Source organism: Lepidothrix coronata, unplaced genomic scaffold (assembly GCF_001604755.1).
Source record: "Lepidothrix coronata isolate B3197 unplaced genomic scaffold, Lepidothrix_coronata-1.0 Scaffold7, whole genome shotgun sequence".
NCBI classification, from domain to species: domain Eukaryota; kingdom Metazoa; phylum Chordata; class Aves; order Passeriformes; family Pipridae; genus Lepidothrix; species Lepidothrix coronata.
Genome location: NW_016690187.1, coordinates 4269007 through 4279989, shown reverse-complemented (window position 1 = coordinate 4279989; position 10983 = coordinate 4269007). Strand labels below are relative to the sequence as shown.

The 10983-nt window shown below is 40.4% G+C and overlaps 1 protein-coding gene across 7 annotated transcripts in view; it reads right to left on the bottom strand.

Annotated features, from left to right (window-relative positions):
* Positions 1 to 1425: 1425 nt before the first annotated feature.
* The window catches only part of INO80D (INO80 complex subunit D), a 42081-nt gene continuing 32523 nt past the window's right edge, over positions 1426 to 10983 (bottom strand). For 6 of the 7 annotated variants that reach the window (XM_017838041.1, XM_017838077.1, XM_017838059.1 and 3 more), the window contains 2 exons: positions 9491 to 10683; positions 1426 to 9057 (listed from right to left, as the gene is read on the bottom strand). In XM_017838041.1, the coding sequence (XP_017693530.1) occupies positions 9515 to 10683 (1169 nt within the window). In that variant the 3' untranslated portion in view covers positions 1426 to 9057; positions 9491 to 9514. The remainder of the gene's footprint in view (positions 9058 to 9490; positions 10684 to 10983) is intronic. The other variant, XM_017838097.1, reaches the window with a different exon arrangement.

The window sequence follows — 10983 nt, the reverse complement described above, 5'->3', positions numbered from 1 at the left end:
TTTTAAAACCTGTTTTATGGTAAAGTGTAACAAACTGTGTTTCTCTTGATGTCTGATGACAACCCCACTGCTCAGAACACAGGGCTGCCTTCTGCTTACTGCCTGTGTTATGGGAAACACAAACCCAACTCCCTTTTTCTTCCTGGGGCTGAAAACTGGAAAAGATAATTTTTGTTGGGTAGGGTTTTCTCATTTAGACCATTTAAATATGATGCTGGGTTAACCTTTTAATATGCTAGGGAGCTTTGCATCAGGTTCTATGAAAAGTTTGTATTCATCTGCAAATCAATCGCAGTTGTACCAAAGCACATCTGAATAGCTGGGAAATTTTGCATAAGTTCAAGCAGGTGCTCAGGGCCCAATTCAGCTGCCACTACAATCACCAAGAAAATTTCCCTAATGCATAAGCAGAGCTGGATTGGGCCATTAAAGCTGATTGCTGCTAGCAAGAGAAACTGTAGAGATGCAGGGACAAGGAGGAGCTGGAATGGAGGCAATGGAGCAGAGAAGCAGAAGAGGTTGGCATTGCAAGAGGCCTCAACAAGTCTTAATATAACACAAAGGCAGAGAGGTACCAAGGAAACTGCACTGTGAGGGCTGAGGTAACACAAACCAATGGTGACCAAGATCAGATCAGTCACTGAGTCATCGAGGTCCCTCAGAAGAATTAACAAAAATTCATCTGGCACAAGGGCTTACCTGTTAGACATATGTTACGTGGATAGTCCCTCTCTTTAGCTCACACACTGACTCACGTTACAACTAATGTATGTGTGTGACACAACGTATAGTCCATCTATACATCTGTATGCACGTATATATAGATTTAGACTGATTGCATTCATATGTATTTATTGTACATCATGAGGGCAAGTCCACATTCAGCCAAGTGCTACCATTGTCTCATATACAGATAATCTCTCTGTACAGGTATACACAGAAATGGGTCTATTCTTCCCCGTAAAGGCATAAAGATTTATGCTCCCAATTCGCATTACCACCAAATAAGCAGAAGGAAAGGCCTCTGACAACTTCCACCTCCCTGCCCTTTTGCCTGTATGCATATGTGCCAGAAACAAATCGTGGGGAGAAGGAAAGGGGGAGGGATGTCTGGGGGGTATCAACAAATGATAGGGAGGGGGGATATAAAAAAATTGAAAAAAATTTCTAATTTCTGTGCAGTATTGGAAGCTCTGTTTTTCTAAACAGGTTTTTAAAGTCACCAGGATCATCATAATTACAAGTGATACTCTATGAATAAATAACAATTAGGTTATTTTCTCCAGCCTAAATAGAACAGTATGAAGAGTAAGCCAATCTGTAGGAATGTTTCTCATTTCTCACAATTTCAAGTGAGAACTCCCATAAAGAAACCTTCCTTCTCCAATTATGAAAAAACAGGTAAGTGGCCACAATCAAATTTAGAATTTCACAGCACAAGTGAAACTCCCTGGACTTCATGGTTTTTTTTTTTGTTCTGCAATCCCACAACAGCAATTTTGGGGCAAAATGGATATACACAAAGATCCTCATGAAAGAAAAATATCTACTTTGAAGACAAAACCCTTTTATGGAATGGAGACCACTCCACAAACGGTGCCCCTTACAACCTCATTGGAAAACACAAGTACACTGATTGACAACATTTTCCAAGTTAGACCACAGGAGATTCGGGTATTAATTTGCAAAGATACAGCAATTCTCATGCCTCCCCATCCCACCAAATGCAAACCTTCCCATTCAGTTTCTCCCAAAAAACTCATTTCTCCCATCATTCCTCATCCCCCCTTTGTTTTATTTAAAGGCTGTCTTTGGGAGCTTGGTATTTTCATGGCATTTTAAACAGGGCTCAATGCAACTCATTTGAAAAACAGTAAAATTGACATGATATCAGAGTTAGCCTTATAACAGAAGATTATATAGTAGAGAGTTTCAGTTATTTATACAACAGTGAGGACATAACAACCCCCTACTAAATAATCACATTTCTACAATACATTCCATCACCTCTCAACTACTTTTCTCTTTACAAAACTATGACCTACATACAATATACACATTCGTATCGCACATACATCCCCCCCAATGCATATTTTTTGTGTGTATATATAATACATACATGCACACAAGCAGTCTAATTCTATTTATAAGTCACAGTGGGAATTCCTTTGTGAGGAAAGGAGGGGGAAAATTCCTGAATAAGACACTGTAGATTCCTAATGTTCCAACTTTTCAAATTCCAACTCACAGAGCTAACTGGAAATAAATACATTAAAAAAAAGAAAAGGTCTTACAAACTTGGTTCACGACTTCCAGCTACAGTAGTTGGATCTTTAAAATTTGATCTATTTACCCTGTAACTAAATTTCTAATCATAGGTACAAACCACGGATAAATTATTGCAGAATGTAACACTCAAATTTTAAAAAGAGTTATAGGAACAGTAATATAAGGGTTAAAAAGAGTTCTATACTTGTTGATACAGGATACCATTTTATTTTATTTATATATATATCTATATATAGATATAGATATCTGCAAGGTAGCAAAGAATAGCTGTACACCTTGACACGGCAAAGATCCAGTGTAAAAAGGTGCTTCACTAGTTTGTTTTTCCAAAAAAGCTTGTATATAATTTTATAGCTATTAAAAACACATATGCAACATAATTCATTACACTCAATACAGCTTTAGTATAAAACTTATAATTTATGAGGTGATGTTAATAGCATAAATTAATATACCATTTCTCTTAAAATCTACAATAAGTATTCTGAAAGCTTGTTGGGGAAGGGTATCTTTAAATAAAAAGTTTAAAGCTGAGCGTGATGAAAAAGATTCTGTATGTTGAACTTGAGATGAGAGCCCCGAGAAGAGAAAGAGTCCGTAAGCCAGACATCGTTGACTATAAAACTGAACAAAGATTTCTCCTTCTTGCGCTCTCACTTAGGTGACGCTCTACCTTAAATTATTATTTACTTTTAAAACTATTTACTTTTTTCCTTTTTTTTTTTTTTTTTTTTTTTTTTTTTTTTTTTTTTTTTTTTTTTTTTTTTTTTTTTTTTTGTTAACTGCCCTTATTTCCACAAGGAATCCCTGAGACATACCCAAAACTGTACAGTGAAGGTCATCACTGTTCAGAGAAACTGGTTCAACCCCTTCTGGTAGGATGTAGCTATTTTGCATGAGAATCAAAATGTCCATCACTTCAGAATTAATCTATTTGCACCAGAACCAACTACACTGTTTAAGATGCAGGTTAGAGAGTCATTTCAGGGTAAATCAGTCCACTCCAAGGTAGAAGCCAATGCCATCGCAGTTAGCTACATCAGAGCAATCTGCACCAAAGTTAAAGTTTTCCAGAGGGTATCTGGGAACGTTACCTATCCCGAGTTCATCTCCGTGGGCACCAGCTGACAACGACAGAAAGCAGGTTAAACATTAGCATTACTGGACCAAGTTCAACATGCCTATGTGGTCGACACGCGGGCACTCTGGACATCTCGCTGTGTGTGTGTTTGGGGACTAGCAAGGGGAAGAGTATGAAGAATGCGTTTTTCTACAGCGAGTAAATACAGTTTTATGGTCAAAAGCCCAAATTTCATCCTATTCACTTCCAAACCAAATTCTGTGACCTAGAGTAGACTGAAAAGGTGCCAACACTTACTTCAAGGAGACATATAAAGAAAGCCTTCTCCAACTATTGCTCTCAACATAGAGCCACACCCACTTTCTCCTTTCATGCTTCCACTATATTAACTTATTCCATAATAGCTAGAGAAGGACTACGTGAATGCAGAGTAAAACAGGGGAAAGCAAAGAACTCAACAACAATGAGAAGTACCAGAACAGCAAAGGGAAAAGCTCCCAAAATAGTCACTACTGTGTTGTTGCTTTTTTTAAAAAAGAGGCTGAAGACATGAGAGAGAAAATTGTTTTAAGATGCATCTTTTTAACTCCTTCTCCTCCACCAAACTTTTCTTCCCAACAACAGTGTTTTTGTCTACTTTTAAAGACAAGACGAAAACTTTACCCGACAAGAGCTAAGGTCTCTCATGACCAGACTTCCCCTAAAGTCCAAGTTTAAGTTTAGTAAATGTATAGATTTTTTTCACCAACCCTCCTTACTTTTATTTGGGCTTGTGCGTATTAAGAAAGAATAATTTTAATTTTTCTTTGTGACTTTCTACTGACACACTTCTCAAAAGAAGAGGAACTTCTGAGAAGGTAAACTCTTGCTAAAAGTACCTGTATATTCACTGCTAGTGTGTGCACTCCCATGATCAATGTTGTATATCCTCAGCATCTAGTTCATGACATATTAGTGTGCTGTGAAACATCTCCTTACTCATTGATCTGAGAAATACTTTGATCTACTGCACTGTCATTCTAGCATCCAAAACGTATGTTATGAATTGCAGTAATCTCTCCTCCCTTTCATTTTACAGTCAGATTCACTTAGAACTATGGAAGACTTACCAGTTGGCACTTACACTGGAGAAGTGTCTGAGAATAGGAAAATAGAAGCAAGAATGATGAAGAATGTTGAGTGAAAGGAAATAAAGGGGGTACAAGAAGTACAAATTCCCCTTATTAAATGTTACCCAAAAGATCAGAAAGACCTTGTGATCAGATGAGAAAGACCTAAAGATCTGGTCAGCACATTAGCCCAAAACTATTCCTTCAGTTGCTGTTTCTACCACCACTGGACCTTGCACAGGAGACTCCTTCACATGTAAAAATACAAAAGCAAAAATACACCAGTTCCACCAGGGAAGCTGCCCAGACAGCCACACAAACATCTCACTGCAGAAAATGACTGCAGGTAATTTTAATATTGTTTGTCTGCTGAAAGCACCTCCTGCCACTGTCTCTGCGCCCCGCAAGCCTTGAAAGGTCCAACTACAGGTACCTGGATCTTCTAAAAAGGCTTCCCTCTTCTCTGCTCAAAGGCTCATACTGTTGGAGAATTCATGAGTGGATTTAGCTCAATGCAGCACAAAGATAGGGAGAAATACCCTTGGAGGCCTGCCAATACCTACAGGGAAATGCAGCAACGAAGAGGCTGCAGGAGCTCAGGGAGCTGGTGTTCAAAAGCAGTGTAGGTAGCCACTAGGGCCAGCTTCTCAGGGAAGACATCTATCCAGTGTTTATTGTACACTTTTGTAGGACTCTTCTAGCAACCAGATTCAATCCCAGACTATATTTAGATGTGGTTACAGCAAAACAAAGCTTCGAACTGAATTTGGCTACTGGTTTGCAGGTTCAATCCTAGGCTTTTTGTCTTGACGCCTAAAGCCAGTGGCATCACACCATGCTCACAACAGAATGTCCCAATAGTCATGTTTCTCTTCAAAAAAATAATTAAAAATTAAAAAGCCACTTCCCTTAGCTTCTCTTTGCTACTAGTACAACTTTCCTTTGAGAGAGAGTTGTTGAGAGATTTTTTCCGATTTTTGACTAGCAGGTGATAAGATTCTCAGGGCTTTCCAATGCTTTCCGAATGAGAACTGCAAATCCCCATTTTCAGTGGGAAACCTAGCTCTTGCCATCTTCTCCACAGTACCTGAGGCAGACCTGCAACTGTGCTACCTCTTAGCATTATCAATGTGCTCAACCATAGGGAGAAGCATGCTACTATAACAAGAATGGATCTAAGCAAGAACCTGGAGGAACTGGAAGGCAGGAGGAAACAAAATTACGCATCTTTTCCATCTTCTTGCATCACACATACATCATCTTGTATCATAATAATTATGAGGGCAAAGAACAAATCAGTTTTGAGCTATCTAAGCACGTATGGCTCCCCTCAGAGTTGGTGTAAAGTCTTCCCAGGTGAAAGAAAACGTCAAAGCGTATGGTAAAGAATGCCTTAAACACCAGGCCAGCATGAAGCTGTTCCTGATAAGCCTCCATACACTGCTAAAATTCATCCTGGGTTAAGTACTTCTGTACAAAGACTAATTGAGGTGCTATTATTGCCAAAAGTGATGTTACATATTCTATTCTATGTCTAATTTTTTTTCAGTTCTTTAAAACTCAAATCTTATGTAAAGAAATTGACCTTTAGGTTCAACTAGACTTATTCCATTTGTTAACATGTAAAGGGCACAACAGGTATTAAGCATCTCAAATCAATGAACTGAAATTGCTACACTGGCTCTTTGGTGAAAGTGTGATGAGAGTGCTAATTGCTGTAAGAGCTGATACTCAAAAACCTTTGTGAGGGAGCATAGATTCTACTTGGGAACCACATAAGTAACAGCCTCAAGGACTACCTTAACCAGATGTGCAGTATTTCCCAGAGGAAGAGATATGAAACATCTCTGACTGCACATATCCCTCAAATGGATCTCTTGCATCCAACAGTAAGACACTGATGCACTGAAGTCAACAGGCTGTGTGGGTGTAGAAGCCCACCTGGAATGATCCACCTTGTAAAGCTAAGATCAAGACCCGTAACTGCTTGTTAGGCTGTAACCGTGACATTGGTGGCATTGAAAAAATGAGAGGTGAACCAGAAAAAGGCAAGAGTGGTGGCCCATTTCAGAACACTGCGTCAAACAGGACAGAGGGATTCCTATTTCAAATGTATACAAACTGAAATTTATTTTTAAAAGTGCAGCTTTATTGCAAACTTAGTTTGCTCATTGAAAAATGTTATGCAGTCACTTTTGAAGAGTCATCAAGGGATATACAGAAATGGAAATCTATGTGGGGGAAGAGAGTTGATATCCTAGGCTACTTTATAGAAATGCAGGTACATAAAGGCCATTGATTTCAAATGGGAATTGTGGACCTGCATACCTCTGACAGCTTTTGAAATTCCCGTCTAGATCAACACATAGATCAGGAGCTGGGTTCTGTTCTGAGTTAGATCAGTACAAACTCAAGGTGACCTTAGATGAAAAAGCTCCTTTGTATTTTATACCAATGAGACCAAGGAGAAGTTTGCACTCAGTTCCTCTCCTCCCTTTCCCCGCAGCATTTTCTAAGAAAGGGAAATGTGATGTGGGGCAAATATACTCTGAACTAGTTTGATGGGCACAAGAACCATTTCAAGACCAAAATCCTGAAACCAATGTACAGGAATTGACACCCTCTAAAATTATGTGAATGCACAAAAAGATTAAAGAATAAACTATTTGGTATACTAGATCTCCACTCTTTTTCAGTCATCTGAACAAACTGAAGAAGGTATATGGACACAACAAAAATCATTTGCAAATCAAGCAGTTGTCTCCTCAACAAAGTATGGGTAACATAACACAAAAATAAATAAAAGCCTTATCAGATTTGCCTCATTCACAATTCCTCAATCAGCAGGACAATCACAAGCAGGATTTCATAGGCTTCAATTAAACTTTTTATGTGATTTAAAAACATTTAAATGTTACAAACATATTTAAATCACCACTTAAAAATATTCAGCTTATATTATTCAGATCTATATTACCAAGTATGAAATAATGACTTCATAACAACAGAAGCATGAAAATAGTTTTTGTTTCCTCCACCCACATACACTTGCAATTTCAGAAAAGGACATATGCATCATCCACGCTCTTTTATATTTAAAGAGGAGAGATCTTTCAAGAAAAGATGGATAGTATGATTGCTACAATAGTAAGACACAAGACCTATCCCATTTAAATTCTGTTCCTTAGGAAGATGGAAGGAGAGGTTTGGGTCAGAGATTTTGGTGTGTGCCTGACTGCTAATAAAATGAATTTCTATAGCAACTAAACTTCGGTCAATGATCCTTTGCTCCAAAAATTTATTAGGCTTCCCTATTACATGTGCTTGGTTATCTCTTAATTTCCTGAAATAGACTACAATACATGTAGGTAGGACTTTTTCCTGTAAGGTAGAATGAAATCCGTCTTCTACAGTAAAAGGCTGAAATGAAGAATATTCTATTTTCTCTCATCTGCATCTCAGAAACAAACTAAGAGTAGAGATTTGTTATATTAAATAAGAGCTACTTTTACAGTCAAAGTCAGAGTACAGTAGCAAATTTGAGTCCTACAGAGTCACAAGCAAAGTCCTTTGTCTCCTTCTTGATAAGAAGATGCAAGTAAACACCTCAGAATTTCTGCTGTTGTTATCTCTTGGTTTAAAAAAGGTAAAATTAAAAAATAAAATTAATTTTAAAAAATTCTAAAACCTAGCTGATTCCTTTCTTTAGGAACTGAAATTACTACCAAAGAGTCTGAATACTATCTTTAGCAGGTGATCAGTACAAACAAAACCATCCTGCAGACAGAAGGAATTCTTACCCATTTTGCTTTAGTGATTTCTCTTTTGGTTAGCCATGACTGCTGATAGGTACCTGCTAGTTCCTTACATACATTCAGCTTCCCAAACAGAGGATCAAATCCTACACATGTCAAAAAAACTATATGGCTCTCAGGGGATTAAAAACTATCCAAGGAAGTCTCACTAGCTAGACAGATTTTGAGAAATGCATCCATTTGAAACTTGCAAAGGGTCTGACCTAGACTTGTGTGGACAGGGAGAATACCAACCAAATTCTTCCGGTTTCAGCTGGGCAATACCTGTTAGCCTGTCAGGCAAAGAGTTCTGGACAAAGACACAATTGAAAAGGCAAATCGTCAATGCTACAAGGCCACAGTAATTCAGCAAGGAAGGGAACTTCTGCACAGGAATCTTCAGGAATCCATGGTCTATTTCAATCCTGTTTCTTTTTTTTTCCCTGGGCTATCTTCATATCAGCCTTCAAACTGATGGGCAACCAGTCAACTGATCCCTTTGCTACTCAATTAATTACAAATCATGATAATAAAAAAAACCCCAAATCAGCATGCAATAAGAACAGTGACCAGTTCTGGAAGGGGACAACTCCCACTTCTTCACCAAAAGAAGAAAAGGAATTCTGCTCCCTGCACCCCAAACATACACACGCACACAGAGAAGGTCAAGAGACTATTTTAAGAAACTGCCAAACTCATCCTTGAACCATGATCTTGATTTAGGACTTCAGCGCACCATTTTCAAATCAATGTGTGCAGCCAAGTTTTCCATGCCAGATGCTACCTTTGGAAAAAAAGTAAATTAAAAATAAAATAAATAAAACAAGAGACTTCTTCCCACTGGAAAACTTTCTACCAGATGCTAATGGGATAGCAAGCACTGATCTGAACCCTAGGGAACAGTAAAATGCATCAATGATCTGAGGTATCTTCCCATTTCTAGGTCTTACTGCTAAGATCAATTACATCCAGTAACTGTGCTGTATCCTTAAGGAATTATTGGGGAACGGTGAACCTGCCTGCAATAAATGAGCACCAGTGCATAACAAGCACATGTGAACGCTACAGCAAGGTTCACAGAGGGCTAACCCTGGTCAGTACTGAAGCAGGGGTTTTCTTCTCAACCCCCTCTTAAAAAACAGGGAAGGAAGAGAGGACAGAAAAAAATAAAGAAAAAGGAAAAAAGAAAAGATAGAAAATACAGGTCCCCCATCTACCTGCATGGAGCCAGGCAGACAAGCTCAGTTGGAGGTGGTGAAGGGCGCGGATGCGTTATTGGTACTGGTAGCGGTGGCACCGGTCACTGCGAAGCCCGTGGGAGGAGCTATGGAGCTGTGGCTGGGCTGCAGGTCCTTGGGAATGCCACTGTGGGAGCTCAGCTGGTGCCCAAAGGCTGCGCTGAACTGAGGGAGCTGTTGTTTAGGGGAGGTGGAGCCCATGAGTTCAGCAGAGGCAGGACCCATGCCACTAAAACTGGTCTGCGGTAACCCCGGAAGCACAGTGGAGCTGTTGGGGGTCACAGTGGCGAAGGCAGGCTGTGTGGTCTCTGAGTGCGAGGTGGTAGGTGGTGTGGACAGGGAGGTGGACAGGAGGTGTCCATCTGCACCAAGAAGGTTGCTAAACGGAGAGGGGTCCCCAAGATTGACAGGAAGATTTCCCCAGTGAGTTCTGGGGTTGACCACCCCGCTAAGTGGCACATCCAGCTGAGTTGGGAGCAAGTGCTGTGCCATCATGGGCATCTCTGCTGAGAAGGTAGCTGCCAAATTATCACCAGAGAAGGATGTGGTGTGAGGGGATGTGATATGGTCACTGTAGGGAGACGGCACATGCTCACTATCATAATGGCTTCCATGGGGTGAGGAGTGTGAATGGTCACTGCTGTATTGCTGTCGTGAGGTGATCAGGTCATCTGCCTTGCTCAGCAGCTGGGCAGGGTGGGGCCTCTGGGAGGCATGGCTGCCATCATGAAGTCCATGAAACTGTCCCGGGAAGGCTCTCTCCCCAAGGCCACTCTGGCTTATCAGAGTGGCAGAAGTAAGGCCAACGTTGGCTGGGGCTGAGAACTGCCCCTGGATCTGCCCTGCCAGGGGCGTAGGTGGGTTGGACAAGGTAGCAGAACGGAGCAAGTTCTCATCCAGCTCCAGACCGGAGAAATTATCATGTACTATACGCCCATTCAACAGCTCCCCCAGATCCGTGTTAACCTCTCGACTCAAGGACTGCATTCCTGGAGCTCCAGCACCTGTAGAGAACACCCCTATCGCTCTATCTGACAGCTCCTGAACTGGCACACCATCTGTCTGTGTAAGTACTCCAATGGTACTCAGGCACTCAAGAGAAGTTACAGCCTGTAGGGCTCGTTCCAGTTCTTCAGCCTCTTCTGTAGTTGGAAGGAGATCTCCATTTTTACCTGTAGAAACAGGGACACCATGAGTTAGCACTCACCTCTCAGGTGAGCCTGGCACTGGCACTCTAAGGATGCAGATGTACAGACAGGGCAGTACAGAGCTGCAGTGTATGATAACCTTCCAGCATGGCTTGCAGTACACAGAAAATATCATTCATCAGTCTTCACTAGGTAAACAAGGTAAGAAAACCGAGAAATTACACCTTCCTCTTCAATGGAACTCCCCCTCTCCACCGTCCTTTTCCACATACTACAATGGGAGATGCCTCTTAAACTTATGTAAGCATTTTTACTCTAGGTCTA